The sequence below is a fragment of the Pongo abelii genome, chromosome 13 (genome assembly GCF_028885655.2).
Source record: "Pongo abelii isolate AG06213 chromosome 13, NHGRI_mPonAbe1-v2.0_pri, whole genome shotgun sequence".
Classification (NCBI taxonomy): Eukaryota; Metazoa; Chordata; class Mammalia; order Primates; family Hominidae; genus Pongo; species Pongo abelii.
This window is the reverse complement of record NC_071998.2, coordinates 76468541-76487605: the sequence shown is the minus strand read 5'-3', so window position 1 is coordinate 76487605 and position 19065 is coordinate 76468541. Positions and strand designations below refer to the sequence as shown.

At 37.9% G+C, this 19065-nt stretch overlaps 1 protein-coding gene across 6 annotated transcripts in view; it reads right to left on the bottom strand.

The window, feature by feature from the left end:
* The window catches only part of NAA35 (N-alpha-acetyltransferase 35, NatC auxiliary subunit), an 80390-nt gene that overhangs the window by 29343 nt on the left and 31982 nt on the right, over positions 1-19065 (bottom strand). For all 6 annotated transcript variants that reach the window (XM_024251718.3, XM_054519382.2, NM_001131965.2 and 3 more), the window contains 5 exon segments: positions 17601-17667; positions 17477-17520; positions 15903-15953; positions 15191-15274; positions 14235-14349 (listed from right to left, as the gene is read on the bottom strand). In XM_024251718.3, the coding sequence (XP_024107486.1) occupies positions 14235-14349; positions 15191-15274; positions 15903-15953; positions 17477-17520; positions 17601-17667 (361 nt within the window).

Sequence of the window (19065 nt, the reverse complement as noted above, 5' to 3'; positions counted from 1 at the left end):
CCATGACACTGACATCTTTGAAGACTAACAGACCAGTAATTCTGTATACTGCCTTCCAATGTGGATTGTCTTGTTTCCTCATGATCAGATTCATATTATGAATCTTTGGAATATTACAGAATTAATGTTATATTCTTATTGCACACTATCAGCAAAATGAGGATCTTACTACTGGTGATGTGAACTTTAATCACTTGATTAAGGTATATCCAACAGGCCTCTTCATTGTAGTTACTCCCTTTCCTTTTGAAATTAATAAATATTTGGGGGTTGGGGGGACACTCATATGAATATTCTCATCGAACTGTCCATTTCATTTATTTACATCAGGGTAGAATAATGGCTTTATCTTTTATTCAATAAGTTATGATCTGTCAGAATTATTTACTTTGATGCTTAAGTTTTTGCTAATTTTGACCACGTGAGATCCCCTTCAAGTTGTTTTCTATATCCAACTGATATGTTCCTATTATTTTATTCATTTATTTATTATTTTTTTTGAGACGGAGTCTTGCTCTGTTGCCCAGGCTGGAGTGCAGTGGCACAATCTCGGCTCACTGCAAGCTCCGCCTCCTGGGTTCATGCCATTCTCCTGCCTCAGCCTCCTGAGTAGCTGGGACTACAGGCGCCCGCCACCACACCCGGCTAATTTTTTGTAGTTTTAGTGGAGATGGGGTTTCACCGCGTTAGCCAGGATAGTCTTGATCTCCTGACCTCATGATCCGCCTGCCTCGGCCTCCCAAAGTGCTGGGATTACAGGTGTGAGCCACCACGCCCAGCCAATCCACCTTTTTTAGAAGGACACTTATGATATTTGGGTAAGCCAGACAATCCATGATCACCCCCTCATCACAAGATCCTTAACAATCACATTTATAAAGATCCCTTTCCCAAATAAAGTAATATTTACAGGTTCTGAGAAGCAGAAATAGGACCTTGATAGCTTTGGGACCATCATTCAGTCCACTACAATCTCCTAACACTGACATGTTAGGCCACCATAACTTCCACTCCATTTGGCACTCTAGAGATGCTCTCCTCACCCCATCTAAGCTCTGATACCCCACAACAGGCCACCTTTCTGCACAGAAGCTTTTCATCAATGTGCTTAGGCTACAACTTCCCACACGGGGCCACCTTTCTACTCTTCTCTTCCTGCTTAGGCTTTGACATCTCATGCCATCCTGTCCTCCTGGACAGCCTCTTCCCCCCAACTTATGATCTGACACCCTATACCTGGGCAACCTTCCACAAGGACACCCTTTTCAACATGCTTAGGCTCTGAAACCCTGCACTTGGTCACCCACATGCACAGATGCCCTCATTACCTGGCTTGGTCTCTGACAGCCCTGCACACAACCACCTCCATGAATTTACCTCAGGTTTCACCACCCTACTCTGCCAGGCTCCATTAACATGAGCCTACCCTGCCTGGACTCCCACACACCATGCCTCTCTCTACTCCCTGCCTTTATACTCCAAAACCCTGTACTAGGCTGCCTTCCCATAGACACACCCTCCTCATCCTACTTAGGCTCCTGACATACAGTGCCAGGTTGTTCCCACACGGTCCCCTTCTCAATCCTGCTTAGGCTCAGGCACCCCAAGCTCAGCTACACTCCTGTGGAAATACCCTTCTCCACTCACTTAAGAAGCAGTGAATCCAGTTAGGCTACCGGTTCATGGTGATGCTCTCAAGGTATCTTGAACTATTCCAAACCCCTGCTCTAGGTCTATCTCTTTGCAGATGCCCTCCCCATTCCACTACCATTCTACATGGACACTTCCTTACTCCACACAGACTCTGATGGCCCATGCTAGGCCTCACCCTGCTACAAGGACACTCCACCTACCCACATGGTTACAACACCTTATGTCAGGCTACTCCTATCTCCAATGTGGACACCATCCTCATCCCTAAGGCAGGCTCCAAAGTCTCGCTCTAGTGCACATGCCCATTGTGCTCAGGCCCACCTCATGGCATTAGGAGTGAATTTTTTCAAGAAGAGAAGAAGAGCAAGAATCAGAACTTAGTTTTGTTATCACTAAATTGGAAATACATGGTTCCCTTTGTTATCTTTAAGATCATTCATTCTTTGCTGTATTTTCTTTCTGATCATTGAGAAGTCTTTTATTAATTTTGTATCTACAACCTTATTAATATCTCTGAAGTTCTATTCCTTCAGAAAGGTAGCTGTTAATCTTCTTACCGATAATAAACAATGATAAGGCTAAAGACCTCCCTTTACCTTCCTTTGGCCATTGCTATGGTTTGGATGTGTTTTTGTCCCCACCAAAATTCATGTTGAAGTTTAATCGCCAGTACAACAGTGTTGGGAGATGGGGCCTAACAGGAGGTGTCTGAGTAAAGGGGGCAGATGTCTCCTAAACAGATTAATGCCTTCTCACTCTCGTGAGACTGGATTAGTTCTCACAGGTACGGATTAGTTCCTATGATAGTGTATTGTTAAGAGGGAGGTTCTTTCTGTTTGGTCCCTCTTTCCACATGTCTGCTTAACTTCTCTGCCATGTTTTGACCCAGTGCATGGCCTCACCAGAAGCTGAGCATGTACCATGAATCTTGAACTTCCCAGGCTGCAGAAACATGAGCTAAGTAAACCTCTTTTAAAATAAATCACCCAGCCTCAGGTACTCTGTTACAGCAACACAAAATGAACCACGACAAGCACCAAACTTGAATAATCTTATCTCTATCGCCATTGGTTACCTCCACATGTTGAAATATACCTATCTTTGTATTACAGATGATTTCTCAGCTTTAACCAGTATCTCTGGACCCCTGCATATAAAAGAAAATTAGTCTTCCCCATTACTTCCTGACTTTGGTTAATTACTTTTATATTGTCAAGATTCTTGACACTTATGTTACATTATATTTAGTAAAACCAACTTCCACCGTTTTAACCACAGTTCTACAATGAAACAGAATCAAAGCTCAATGCCTGTCCTTCTGCCACAGCTTTTCCATTTATGTCTCAGTAGGCTGAATTTCATTCCTGATTTCAGTCTTTCTCCTCCAGGAAAAAGGTCTTTGGAAAAATATTCCAAGTTCTTGCTAGTTTAAAAATATTTCTACGAGTATCACTCAAAGACCTTTGGAATGGGTGTAAAACTCTTAGGTCACAGTTGTTTTGTTTTTGTTTTTGTTTTTTGACAGTCTCACTCTGTCACCCAGGCTGAAGTACAATGCCGCAATCTCAGCTCACCATAACCTCTGCCTCCCAGGTTCAAGCGATTCTCCTGCCTCAACCTCCCGAGCAGCTGGGATTACAGGCACCCACTACCACGCCCAGCTAATTTTTCTATTTTTATTACAGACAGGGTTTCACCATGTTGGTCAGGCTGGTCTCAAACTCCTGACCTCGTGATCCGCCCGCCTTGGCCTCCCAAAGTGCTGGGATTACAGGTGTGAGCCACCACGCCCAGCAGGTCACAGTTCTTTACTTGAAGACTTTGAAGATATTGTTACACTACTTTCTGTGTTGATGTTGATGTGAAGAACCATGAAGCCAATATAATAGTTGCTTTAGATCTTAATTTACTAGGCTCTATTTTACTATTAATAATTCTTTATCAATTTATCCTGGAACACATTATACTCTTTCAATGGACACTCATGGATTTAATTCTAGTTTCTTCTAGAAATGTCTAACATTTTTTTCTGCTCCATTATATGGTTCACATCTTAAGGGACACCAATCATATGTATACTGAGTCTTCTTTTGCTATCACTTTCTCATCATACTTCACATCTCCTTTGCTCACTTTTGCTTCACTTAGTTTTTTCCTCAATCCTGACTTCCATGTCTTTTTTTTTCGAGATGGAGTTTCACTCTTGTTGCCCAGACTGGAGTGCAATGGTGCGATCGCGGCTCACTGCAACCTCCGCCTCCCAGGTTCAAGTGATTCTCTTGACTCAGCCTCCTGAGTAGCTGGGACTACAGGCATGCACCGCCACAGCTAATTTTGTATTTTTAGTAGAGACGGGGATTTCCCCATGTTGGTCAGACTGGTCTCAAACTCCCGACCTCAGGTGATCTGCCTGCCTCGGCCTCCCAAAGTGCTGGGATTACAGGCATGAGCCACCACGCCCGGTCCTCCATGTCCTTTACAGCTTTTCAGCAATGTCTAGAATGCTTTTGCTATTTTCAATGAGATCTCTCAGGATTTTTCTCTTCTACTGCTTTCCTGAACTCTGCCTGGTCACTTTTACTCCCTTTCTATTATTCGTTACTTCTTCCTTTAGTCTTAATATTTTCACTTTCTGCTCTTGTTCTATAGAGGCCATTTTTAAATAAATTCTTTCAATTTTTGTACAAAAGTGTTTCTGAGCAGTGTTTTTCATCTGCTTCTTTTCTTGGAATATTTGTGTATAAATACTGTGCAGTTTCTTTTTTGATTATGATATCACTGAAGGAGTGCTTCTTGAACCAGTTTTTTGAGTGAGGTGTTAGAATAGCACTCTAGGCTAGCTGGAGGCCTCATTGACTTTCCTTAAGCCACATGTGATGTGCCCGTTTGCATGTGTTTCTTTTACTGACACAAAGATTACCAGTTAACCAGACTACTAAAACATCAATAGCATCTCCTCTATCTTGCAGCAGAAACCAAGACAGTACATGTGCATGTTTTCTGGCAGAGCCCCACCTCCTTTGCCTTTCCAAGGTATTATTCACATAGTTTAACACAGTCAGCTTGTGTACTCCACACCTGTGACTATTCCAAGAGAATCCCTAGTTTTGTCCCTTCAAGTTATGTCAACTTCTTGTGAGAACACTGTCCTTTGCAGGTCTACTTATGTTTACACCAAGAAAATCTATCCATTCTCAATGTTCTCCCTCTCCTGGGTCCCATTCTATTTTGATTCTGGTTATAAGTGTTACCTATCTTTTAAGACACTGAAAAGATTCTATTTCCCATATTCCTTATAGATTTGGGCTGGTTTTAGAGAGTAGAAACATCAGAGCCATCTTCACAGTACCATCCCCAAACTAGAAATCCTCTAGATTAGACACACATAAGCACACATGTGTGGGTATGTATGGACTTTTTTAAAAACAGAAAAAATTTTGAACTAAAAGAATAAACATCTCAAACTCCTGGCACTAGCACATCATGGCTTAGTACTCTCTAATGGCTTGTGATTTTAAAATGAAGTCAGCTCCACCTCTGTTGCACAATACACTGCCATGGTGGGCAAGTTAAGCCAACTGGGTTGTAATAGCATAATTTTGTCTTCAGCACCAAGGTCAGTCCTCAGGAAGTTAAAGGAGCCATATCACAGGTAATGTACCATCATATTCTACATATTTTAATCTATTTTTAATACACACAAAATTTTTAACTTTTTTCAGTCACACATGCATGTGGCTCAAGAATCAGTTGAACAAGGCTTTTATTAAAACCAACAATCAATCCTCTAACCATGTTCTCCACCCAATATGCCTCTCTCCCCAGAGGCAATCTCTTCCATTTCCTCTTAGTTATCTCTTGTATTTCTTTTTTGGTATTATCTACCTCAAGCTTGTCCAACTTGCAGCCCAGAACGACTTTGAATGCAGTACAACACCAGTTTGTAAACTTTATTAAAACATTATGAGATTTGTTTTGGTGATTTTTTCTTTTTTTCGCTCATCAGCTCTCATTAGCATATTTTATGTGTGACGCAAGACCAATTCTTCTTCCAGGGTGGCCCTGGGAAGCCAAAAGATTGGACACCCTGGCCAGGCGCAGTGGCTCACGCTTGTAATCCCAGCACTTTGGAAGGCCAAGGCGGGCGGATCACTTGAGGTCAGGAGTTCGAGACCAGCCTGGCCAACATGGTGAAACTCCGTCTCCTCTAAAAAAAGAATACAAAAAGTTAGCCGGGCATGGTGACAGGCGCCTGTAATTCCAGCTACTCAGGAGGCTGAGGTAGGAGAATCACTTGAACCCAGGAGGCAGAGGCTGCATTGAGCCGAGATCACGCCATTGCACTCCAGCCTGGGCAACAATAGTGAAACTCAGTCTCAAAAAAAAAAAAAAAAAAAAAAGATTGGACGCCTCTGATCTACATATTGCCAAAAAACAAGCTCAGAGTACTCCTTCATTTCTTTTCAGTTTTACACATTATCTCTGACTTCCACCTCCATCTCTAGAAGATGTCAGAGACCTGAAAAGGAGGAAGTCAGAGATAATGTGTAAAACAAAAAACAAGTAGCACTGTAACCACATACAAATTACATGTCTGCACACACTTCCGTCCCCTCACCTACAATATCGTTAGATCATAATTTTGGTTATAATCAATATTTAGCATTTGCACCACTATGATCAGGTAAATAAGTCAGCATTAGCACCACTACGATTTAAGTTATCCATTGCCCCAGATGTGAAAATTTTAATTTTCATATGCATTCTGAAGTTTAATAATTGTCTCATAAGGCTTAATTCAACCCCAAACCATTTGTCAGTTCTCTCAATCTCTTCTGAATACATCAAATGCAACAGTGGTCTTGTATCTTCAAGACATTTTCCCTAGAGCCTTGGGGCTTCCTCCAATCTGGACTTGTCCATACATGGTGCTCAGCTATTATCTTGTGTTTTTCTCCCTTCACCACCATCCTGAGGATTTCCTTCATTATTTTCTTATGATGGATTCTCATTTTCCCTAAACCTCATGCTTCCCTCTCTCTTGATTTATTCCCATGTTTTAATGGAGCACATCTTCCAAAACTTTTGTGAGATAAATTCTGAGACTTTAAGTACCTGAAATTATCTTTCCTCAAAATTAAATGATAGTTTGTGTCTAGAATTCAACATTAAAAACCATTTTCCCCCAAAGTCTGAAATCATTTCTCTAGTGATTTTCTTTTACTCACAATTCTGAGATATAATTAACATACCACATAACTCACCTATTTAAAGTATACAATTCAATGGTTTTTTTAATACATTAACAGAGTTGTGAAACTATCACAATCAAATTTAGAACATTTTCATCACCCCACGAAGAAACTCCATACCCATTAGCAATCACTCTCTTACCTGCCCATGATTCTTCCCCCAATCCTAGGAAACCACTAATCTACTTTGTCTCTATGGATTTGCCAACTTTGGACATTTTATATAAATGGAAATCATACAATACGTGGTCTTTTCTGATTGGATTCTTCCATGTAACACAGTGTTTTAAAGGTCCTTCAGTACTTCATTTCTTTTTGTTGACAAATAATACACCACTATATGGATATACCATTTTATGCATCCATTCATCCATTGATGGACATTTGAGCTATTTTTCCCTTTTGGCTATTATGAATAATGCTGCTATGAGCATTAGTGTATAACTTTTTGTTTGGATGTTTTCATTTCCCTTGGATAATTCTATGTTTAACATTTGAGACACTACCAGACTATCTCCAAGAGAGCTGTATCATTTTACACTCCAATCAGTACTGTATTAGGGCTCCAGTTTCTCCACATCCTTGCCAACACTTTTTATCTTTTTTATTAAAGCAATCAAGTGGGTGGGCAGCAGCAACTTTTCATTTTGATTTGCATTTCCCTGAAGACTAATGTTGTTGCACATCTTTTCATGTACTTTTTGTCCATTTGCAAATCTTATTTGGAGAAATGTCTGTTCGAATCTCTTGCCCATTTTTTCATGCAGGTTTGCTTTTTTTAATCTGGGTGTAAGATTAATGCCTATGTTTTAAGAGTTCAAAACTTTAGTTCTTACATTTAAGTCACTGATACATTCTGAGTTGACTTTTGCATAAGACCAGCAGGGGTGATGGGGAGTATCCAACTTTATCCTCTGGCATGTGGATATCCAGTTGTCTTAGCATCTTTGATGAAAAGACTTTTCTTTCCTCATTGAATTGTCTTGACACCCTTGTCAAATAGCAACCGAGAACATGAGTGTTCATTTCTGGGCTCTCAATTCTATTCTATTCCACTGATCTGTATCTATCCAGAACTACACTGTCTTCATTGCTATAGCTTTGAGTAAGTTTTGCATTAGGAAATATGATCTTTGTTTTCGCTTCATTGACTTCTAATTTCCACTACCGCTGCACATGTGACACTCTGTCTTGATTCTGTGTAACTTGGTTTTGCCTCTTTTCTCTTAGGATCTTCTATTTGTTGTCACTTTTAGTTTCATAATGATATGCCACCTCAACACAAGTCAATTTTCATTCTGGTTGTGCTGGGTGGCTCTTTATTGGCCCTTTCAATCTGTGCATTCATATCATCTGTCTCCAAGAAATTTTCTTACATGTTTGTTTCTTTTAAAAAGACAGGGTTTCTCACTGTCGTCCAGGCTGGAGTGCAGTGGTACAATCATAGCTCACTGTAGCCTCAACCTCCTGGGCTCAGGCAATCCCCCCACTTCAGTCTCCTGAATAGCTGGGACTAGAAGGCACGTGCCACCACACCTGGCTAATTTTTAAATTTTTTGTAGAGATGAGGTCTTGCTATGTTGTACAGGCTGGTTTCGAATTCCTGGCCTCATGCAATCTTCCTACCTTGGCTTCCCAAAGTGCACTGGGATTACAGGCATGGGCTACCACATCCAGTGATTTTTTTTTTTTTTGCTTCTATTTTCTGATCTATATTTCTGGAACAACTTTTATTAGTTTATCCTTTATATGTTTTATTTACTTACCTTTATTAGATAGCAGACCTTTCTTGACTGAGCCCAGTATAATCTTTATCTTTCCTATTTTTCACCTTTTCATTTTTGGCTCTAAGATTTCTGCAACCTTGTTTTCTAAACTTCCTACTTATTTTTGTCATTTCTGCTCTTCTATTTTAAGTTCTGGGATACATGTGCAGAACATGAAGGTTTGTTACATAGGTATACATGTGCCATAGTGGTCTGCTGAGCCATCAACCCATCATCTACATTAGGTATCTCTCTGAATGCTATCCCTCCCCTTGCCCCCCACCCGCCGTGCTCTTCTATTTTCAGTCTCAAAGAACATATTCGCCTTTTTTCCTTTCATATAGCATCCTATTTTTGTTTTACATACGTATTGATTTTTCCCATTTCTCTTAAGGTACTTTGTTTGCTTGCCTGTTTTATTCTCTCTTTCAGGCTAGAGATTTCCACCCTTAACTATATACTCAGATTTGAAACTAGAGCACACACCAAAAAAAACCATTAAGAGCACTGTGAATACAGGTCAAGCTTTCAACCAAGCCATTTTACCAGGGGAATTGCTGAAATTAGCATATTTAGATTTTGCTGTTGTTTTTCCCCACCTCTTGGACTTGTCAGATTTCCCTAAGAAGAATCTTCTAAACTCTTAAGTGGAGAGTATGTGCCTGGCTATACTGTTCTGAAAGCCAAGTGGAGTGAGGAGAGGAGCAGATGGGGAAAGAAAGTAGGTCACAATAATAACTTACTTAACTTTCACTTAACTCTCTCATAATGTGTACCCTTACAACTGGGCCTCATATACCCTCAAGTACAGAATCCCTCTGCCCCCTTCCTCCAGAGAATAAACTTTTAGTATTGTGAGGTTCAGGAATGCCACTCAGCAAAAAGGGGGATGAAATTCCTGCTTCTGAACAGATATCAACCAGTTCTCATGTTTTCAGCTAAATTTCTCATACCCATTTCCAGAAGTATCTGGCAAACCAATAATGCAGCCTTCAGGAGATCCACAGTATAAACTGGGCTGCCTTTGACTTCCTCTATCAGTGGCTAAAAATACAGTTATTTGGAGATAGGTAAGTCAATGTCCTTCTGTTTTCCAGCTTCTAAAATAATTTTGTTGCTATTTTCTCCTTTCCCCGTCTTTTTCATCTTTATCAATTATGCCTTGAAAGAAAAAAATCACTTCTTCATTGCTTCTTTGGGATTTCAGAAAGCAAATACATGTGTTCAACCCACCAAGTTTATTCAGGTATCTTTTAATTTCTTTTTAAAAGATGACAAGTCCTCTTGAAACTGTGTGTTAGATTTGAAAATACACTCCCCAAGAGTATCTATTAATTTCAGGCAACATAAATTTAAATATATTATTTCCATTGGCAACTGTTAAAGATGCTCATAATCTAAAGGGTAAACTAGACCCAATTCACAGATAACTATGAGTGAACATGGAAAGAGAAACATATTTTGACAAATAGAACCAGGAAAGTCTCATTGGAGGAGGTGATGTGAACATCATTTTAAAGGATGAGCTAAACTTCCACAGACATATAAAAAAGAACTGTAAAATTTCAAGACAGCATAAGCAAAAACAAAGAAAAACATCCGTTTCACCGGATTTTTTTGCTCCTTTCTTCCTTCAACAACAATATAACCCAAGGTCACATCTTTGAATCCAGTAAGTCCCAAGTAAACACATCTGCTCCCTCAATAAGCACTGAAAATGACTCCAAAATCTGCTTTTCTATCCATTTTCCAGGGCCAAATACTTACTTTACTAGTACAGTGCTCCATGTAACCACATCAAAAAATCCCATTATCAGTAAGCTGCCCTCCTTATCCACCTCCAAAACCGCTTTTGCATTCTGCATCTTCATAAAGATATTACTATGCACTGAGAAAATGCACCAGCAAGTAATTCTCAGATCAAGTTTGATTATTCCTACTTTCTCCCTTAATGCCAGTTTACAATTCATACTGAATATCTACCTTCCAATGAGAAGCTAAAATGAATGTTCAGTGATTTCAAGATTTACACAGCCATCTTGTCACCAGCTGGAGTTGTAATATAATCAGAAGGCAAAATGAGTAGAGACCAAAACTAATCTATACTATTATTTTCTCATCATTCTTCTACTAGAATAGACATTAAGAAGGCATTAACTTTTTTATTATAGAATTGTACGGCTTATGATTAAGGGATAATTAGAAAGTTAAATTATGCCAGCTAAAAGGCATTACACATACAAGCACAGGGTGAGTACTTGTTAAATTTAAAATTTCACTTGCTTAGTCATAAGATTACATTTTTAAAGGTTTATTCAAGCCAATTTTACATAAACAATTTTCCTGAAGCCTGTCAGCACACTACAAAACCAGAGTAATAGAGGAGATCATATGCACAAGCTATTTTTAACACTGGTCTGAAATATAGGAAAGTCACAAGCTGTGGCTACTAATGATCCCATGGAAATTATCATCTCAGAGTTTGATTACAGATACAGAGCAGAATAGCCCAGGAGTAGTCAGACATGGCAAAAAGAAACATCCAGATTCCAATCATCTGGAAGATTCTTGCTTTGCATCATCTTGTTGATACACAAACCAACAAATTACTTTGAAGTCATTTATTATATAGTGGTTTTCATAAAAGTATTATTGCTGTAGATTTCAAAGCATTTCAGAGTTGTGGACATTTTATCCCTCTCTGTAAACATGTACTACTACGTTGCTATGCATAACCACCTCCTTATGTCCTATGGTACAGAATGCCACCTAGTCACTCATCCTATAAACACATTCCCTCTTTTGGAAAAAGTGAAGATGATGATAAATACAAAGTCAGCACAACTACTAGAAACATAAAAATTATGACAATACGGATTTCCTAACCCAAATTACCTTCTGGGTTGCTAACATTTTAGCACAGAAAGAAAAATGTATGGGAAGGGGAACACAATGCCTGTCTCTAAATGGAGGGTAGGTGTGGAAAAGGAATGAGGTGTCAATCAGTAAAAACTTGCCTTTCTGGTTACAAGACTGACAATTGGGTAACACTAATTTGAAGTATATAAATTTCTCTTCATCTCTACTGGAATGGCCAAGTCGTTGAGGGGGGAAAAAAGGATATAAATTTCATCTCATTTTAATGAGTTTTAAGGACAATCAAAATTGCTACACATTATCTACAATGTTAACCCATTGCAAACTTTACAACAGAGGTACACTATTCTTTTTAAGGCATATTTCATAAATAAAATCTGAGTGCCAACAACATGCCAAGCATGGCAATACAGAAGTAAGAAGAGAGTGCCTGGCCTAAAAGTGCTCAAAATCTCATGGAAAGACAAATGGGTAAAAAACTAAAATACAATGTACTAAAAAAAATGTAACAGAGGCCTGTATGAATGCAATGAGAACACAGAGGGTGTGACATTATGAAATATATATTTGGTCTTCCTTCTTGTTTCCTAACATAACTCCTAAAATCTTAGACTCTCCAAGTGCTGTCTTTTGATATGCAAATGACTGATAGTTTCAGGGTAGGGCAGATAACCAAAAAGACAGGCATGATTACAAGGCTGGGACTTTCAGCCCCACCCCACAACTTCCAGGGATGGGAGAGAGGCTGAAGGTCCAGTTGATCACCAATGGCCAAAGGTTTAATCAATCATGCCTATGTAAGGAAACCTCTGTAAAAATTCAAGAGGACACAGTTCAGAGAGCTTCCAGATATCCGAACATGTGGAGGTTCCTAGGAGATAGTACACCCAGGGAAGGCATGGAAGCTCCGAGACCCTTACCCATACTTCACCCTATGCATTTCTTCATCTGTATCCTTCATATCCTATAGCCTCCACAATAAACCAGTAAACACAGTAAGTGTTTCCCAGAGTTCTGTGAGTCGCTCCAGCAAATTAGCTGAAACCAAAAAGAGAGTCGTGGGAATCCCAACTGAAAGCCAGTGGGTCAGAAGTTCTGGAAACCCAGACTTGGAACTGGTGTTTGGGGAGGAAGAGCAGTCTTGGGGACTGAGCCGTCAACCTGTGGGATCTGGCATTACCTCCGGGTAGATAGTAGAGGTTGGAGTTTGTGTTTTCCACACTACCACAAACACTCCTTCAATGGGAGTTTAATTAGAGGGCACCCAGCTGGTGTGTGTGGAAAAACCTACAGAGTTATCACTCAAGTCTTCTGTACTGATGACTGTTGTGGTGGTGTGAGAGCACAGGAAAAATACAGACTGAAATTTTTTCCAAAACAAGGAGAATAAGGCCTGCCTGGTGTTCAGAGTAGACTGTGTGTAAAAAGTAAAGTAGAAGTTCTTCTTCAAAGACTTTCCTCCCCATCTAATTAGGAATAAATAGTAACTTCTCTTAGAAGCAAAATTTATTCAAAAACCTGTGCTAACATTCTTAAATATCTGCTAGCCATAATAAATCAACGTACTTTATTGTTCTTAGCTCCCAGAATTTAGCCTAAATATTTGCCCTGGCATGCTTATACTGGTCCAAGCAAGCATTAGGTCATAGCCTGTTCTTCTTTCTTATTTGAAGGAGTTTTTACTTTTCTCAGCATTCCACAAGTTACTTCCTCCTTCCTTTGTTCTCCTCTGCCTTTGCCTCTTTTAAAAAGTTCTAAGTTGCTAGCCAATTGGGACAAATACAGAATGTAAGGTCCTGTTTCAGCCAATGGAAACTGGACACAGCAGTAGGGTGGACGCGTCAGGTTATAAATGACCCTGTCTCCTTTGCTTAGTGTACTCCTGTGGCAAAACTGCTGGCGAGTGTACCCTTTCTGCAGAAAGTAAAAAAGGCCTTGCCAAGGAAATTAAATTTATGTTCAAGTACTATTTCTTTACAGCACTGGGGAACAAGCATTTCTAACGTGTAATCGAAGTGATCTCTCAGACAAAAAAGAGGAGAGGTGATTAAAAAGGTGATTCACTGTTATTGAAATGGCCTTTGTAAAAATTATGAGAGAAACCTGACATAGCTGACTCCATCTTGCTTCTAACCTCACAAGCTGTCTTTGCTTATTCCTGGTGTAGGCCAAGCAACTATGGGAGAAATTTAGTTTACAGTTTGAAATAAAGATGGTAACTGTCCCTTCCTGAAACAAATCTCCTCTCCTTGCTCACCCACTGCCCACCAAACTATTCTTCAAAAATTCTAGTCCCTGAATTCTCGGGGAGGAAGATTTGATAAACAGCTGTCATCCTTCCACTTGGCTGACTCATGATAATTAAACTCTTTCTCTGCCGTTCTCATTGTGCTGGCTTTTCTGGGCAGCAAGAAGCAGCTGCCAGACTGTAACATCACAGCATGGACGTAAGACAGGATACATATTCCAAGTCTAAATAATAATATACAGGAAACGGCTAAGTTCTACAGTATTGTTTTTTAGTCTAGTATATATTTACAGACAGGAGCCTAAACACTGTAAGTCTCTGGAGTAAAACATTCCAAGGTACAAGACTGACTTGAAAAAAACTTTAGTACAAGCTAAGCACTAAATATTTTGGATAGAAACGAAAAAAAGAAAGAGTAGGAGCAAACTGAACAATTACCTCCTTTTGTAGTATCATTCTGGGCCTGGATGCCATGATGCAATGAATTATGAATGGCAGAAAGAAGATCTGCTGCTTGAACCATCAATTTTTGAGCTTCTGCAACAGCACTGGTCTAGCAAATAAATCACCAAAAACATTCTTACATATTCTTTCACTGAAAGATATACATTAAATAGGAAAATCCTATAAACAATAATGAAATTAAATGCTTGCTGTAATGACATTGGTTTTCATAAACTATGCACTTAATACAGGATGTCCAGATCCTGTTAGGATAGAAAATGGTTTTTTTACTCACATCTATAACTTGTAGGATCAATTAAAATAATAGAAAATATTGTTGGTTTACTTTATTATTTTTTTCACAATAAAAACCAAAAGCAGCAATCAACTAGAAAATGAAAAAATTTTCAACAATTCTACTATGTCATTCATCAAGGTAGGAAAAAAAAATGGGAAGAAATAGAATTACAGAAGTTAAATTAATGGTAAAAATTGGATCCCTATTCACCACTTATAAATTATTCACAAATTAATCTGTAATTGAGTTAGTGCAAAAATACAAAAAGGAAAAAATATTCACCATCTAGGGCTTGCTTTTGGTTCTATACAAATCCAACAGTTAATTATGTAACTGAAGGTAAGAACAGGCCTACCTAAAATTTTTACTTTCTCCTTTTCAATTCACAAAATATAACAACCTACAAGTAATTTCAGCTTCTAACATATTATTTACAAATAAGTAAAAAAAAAAAAAAAAAAAAAAAAAAAAAAAATTCATGTGATTTCTTGAGAAAGTCATCAGTGTTACTCTGGTATAAATACACCAAATGCCGAGTTCTGTATATCTGGGATCAGGAGCACTTCAAGGCAAAAGTTTCAGAACTGCTTCACTCGGGAATTCCAGCCAAAATCACTAAAACAAATAGACATATTATATTGAATGCCCTTACCTCTTTCTTAGTAAAGGCTATAAGCACTGTCAGTAACACACGAGTAAATTTCACTCTGCTGAATACTGCTAAACACTGTTGGTGCTAAAGAAACAAGAAAGGACTAAAAGTTAAAAGATGCAAAGCCGGTGAAAGGAATTTCATTTAAAATATATTAACTCCTAAATCTCAATGTTAATAACTTACTACATTACAGACACCTTCACTTATAGGCTTTTAAAAGCCTGAAAAAGGAGCTGCAGAAAACAAAACAAAGCCTATTCTTTTGAAATCGGAATGTGAAGTTTCTATATCAACAGGACTGATCTTGTCCTAAGTCAAAATTTACACTATTACCTTAAAAAAACTGATGTTATCTGCATTTTAAAAAGGACTGATTAAAATGTGCTTTAAGCAGAGTCAGAAAATTTAGAATCTAGACAAAGGTTGAGCAACTTTTGATACTGTGGAGCTCTGGTGCATCATCTGTGAAAGATCGTATTTTTCTTCCTACCTCACAGGAATACTGAAGAGTTTTGAAATCATCTATTTGAAAGAGCTGTATTATCATTCTATCAAAATAAATACAAGGGAAATAAAATCCCTTGCAATGTCCAATTTTTAAAGAAATACCTTAAAAAGGGCTTCCATAAATTATAACGCAGTTCATAAAACTACAACATTAACAGGTAGACTTCTCTGATATTATCTACCAGAAAATAAGTTCAATTACTTCTAGTTCAACTTCTGGATCTCTTTCTTCTCCTTGTCGACTTCGAGTACTCTAAAATTTTAAAAAAGGTGAATTAAACACAAACCTGAAAAAATATTACATTACAAATATATAAGGAAAAACACTAATTTTTTAAGTATACACAAGAATCTGTTTTTTGGGGAAAATAGTTGGGGAAAAAAAGCTGTGTCTAGTATTTACGTTCCTCCTATTAATCCTATACACAGAAAGGTCATTTGGACATAAATATAAAGATCATGCAAAAGAATTAAGTATTCAAACAGCAAAAGCAAAACAATGAAATAACATAAGCAGAAGTATATGGCACATAGTACACTTTCCTTTAAAAGGAGCTATTAATTGAAATTTCTGATGCTCTCAAAACTAACCCTGTTAGAAAAAAACTGTAACCTTCACAAAAATCACATCATGAAAAAATAAAGTTCAATGGTCAATACCAATCTGTTTTACACTAAAATACACAATTTCTTAATACAAATGTTATAGTGGACAATTTTATTTGACCAAATACCAGGGTGGTACTACAGGAAGATCCACTAGAAGTTGTGGGTTCTAGCCCTAAAGCTGCCATTTACATGCCCTTTAGTAAAGCTAAGACACAGGTTATTTAACTCCTTTGATCTGTATTTTCCTCATCTAAAAGTGGAGCAGTGTGTCTAACTGCCCAATTCACTGAATTGTAAAAATCAAAACAAGAGAATATGAAGTTTGACAACCATACTGTTATACTAGTGTTTAAAAGAATGTAGAAATATAACTTTTCCCCCATCTCTATGAAAAGCAGCAAATCATCAAGGTCATCTAGAAGGTTTTCACCAGATTTGGAATATCACCATTTACTGAGTTCACCTACTGTGTTCCAGACACTGTACCAGCTATTAAAGATACAAAGGTGAACAAGATAGTCCTTACCTTTAAGGAACTCAAAACAGTAGTGGGAGAAAAATACTATTTTTAAAATACCATAGTAAAAATCTTAAACACTGGCAAAAAGTTGAAAGAATCGAGTGGGTTAAATTTTAATATACTCATCTCTCTGTATCCATGGGTTGGATTCAACCAATCACTGATTGAAAGTATTCAGAAAAAAATTTTTAAATAACATTAAAAAATTCAAATTTTAAAAGTACAGTACAACTATTTACATAGCATTTACATCATATTAAATATTATAAGTAATCTAGTGATGATTTAAAGTATACAGAAGGACGTGAACAGGTTATATGAAAATATCACACCATTTTATATAAAAGACTTGAGCATCCTTGAGTTTCGGTATCCACAGGGGTCCTGGAACCAATGCCCTGAGAATACTGAGGGATGGCTGTACTTGAAAATGATATTAATTTGTGCTCGCTTCGGCAGCACATATACTAAAATTTGAAAATGACATTAATTTATCAGAAACTCCTCTAGCAGTGTTCAAATTCATTACAAAAAAAATACAAAGCACATACAGGAGAAAGGTGGTTCTACACATTTGTAATTAGGTAAAGTTAAACTGACATTTAGAGGTGTACCAAAACCCCACACCAAAGAGAAAACATATATACCTTTACTCTTCTTTGCATGTCATCCTCCACATCTTTTAGCATGCCTAGAAAAAGAAACAATAAGTTTTAAAAGGAAACATATGAAAATGTAAAACTTGTGAATTATCTTTAAAAATAATTTTACCTGTAACTCGAAGATCTGTCACACTGTTAGCCATTTTAAATCCATAAGTCATTGACTGAAAATCTTCCTATACAAAAAGGAAATAATCAGGCTCATGAATAGCAAAAAACCTTAAATAGCAGCAAAATATAAAATTTTTCTTTATATTTCTCTTACAAAATCACTATTTAATAAACAAACAGAAATGGGAGGTCATCCTGCTTGTCTAAATATTGCTAGGATACACCCAAGCTTTTCTTGAAGGCATACACTTAAAACACCATATTCAAATGTTGTCTCTGTCCTTACTTTCAATTGCTTGTCCTTAGGCAATTTAATATGTTCACTTGCCATATAAAGGTAATACTTACAAAAATATCTCACAGTAATAATTCTCACAAAGTAGTCCCACATTCACAGGTGAACAGTAAATATATAATAATTACTGTTTAATGACCGTGCTGCAAGATTTAGATAAGACTACTTAAAAAATTATTAAGTGACTGCTTGCACAGTTAAGATTTCTCAAACAGAATTATTCAAAGTGAGAGTAAAACCATGTTCCACTATAGTCCATTGGAAGGAAAAAAACTGAGTCATTCAGACATAGGACCCCCGTTCCCCAAATCATTTTTTAAATGATTTCATTGCTGAGTCATTAACAAATTAAGTGATTTGCTGGACTTCCTTTGAAGAAAATACATTTACTGTCATCTGGCTGATTTGATTAACAAGTCATAAGCCCCATTAAAAGAGTGTTTCTGCCTACTATAATTCCTATAAAAACATAGCTAAGGCTGGGCGTGGTGGCTCATGCCTATAATCCCAGCACTTTGGGAGGCCAAGGAGGGCGGATTACCTGAGGTCAGGAGTTCAAGACCAGCCTGGCCAACACAGTGAAACTCCATCTATACTGAAAATACAAAAAAATTAGCCAGACATGGTGGCATGTACCTGTAATCCCAGCTATTTGGGAGGCTGGGGCAGGAGAATCACTTGAACCCAGGAGGTGGAGGCTGCAGTGAGCAGAGATCGAGCCACTGCAATCCAGCCTGGGCAACATAGCGAGACTCCACCTCAAAAAAAAATGTAGAAACCTAAAATAACAGAATAATAGTTTCAAAAGGGGATGGAGCTACAGCACAATTTCTGGATTCTGAAAAAAAAAAACAGTGAGCATCAAATTCAAGTGAGGTACTATACCCCACAAACAGTAAGAAAATAAACCCAATATCCTCGGTCTCAAAGAACTCAGGTGTATTTTATGACTTACATAATCAAGTCCTTAAAAAAAAAAACACTCATCATATTACAGAGCTATATAAGCTTATCCTCTTTTATAGTCTGTCTCTACTTGGACATCAAACAGGATTCTCAAATTTTACATCTCCAAAAAGGAGCTTGATGCCTACTTTCCTAGCGTTTACCATACCACTAAATGGCACTACTATCTATCTAGAGTTGCTCAGGCTGAAAACCTGGCCTC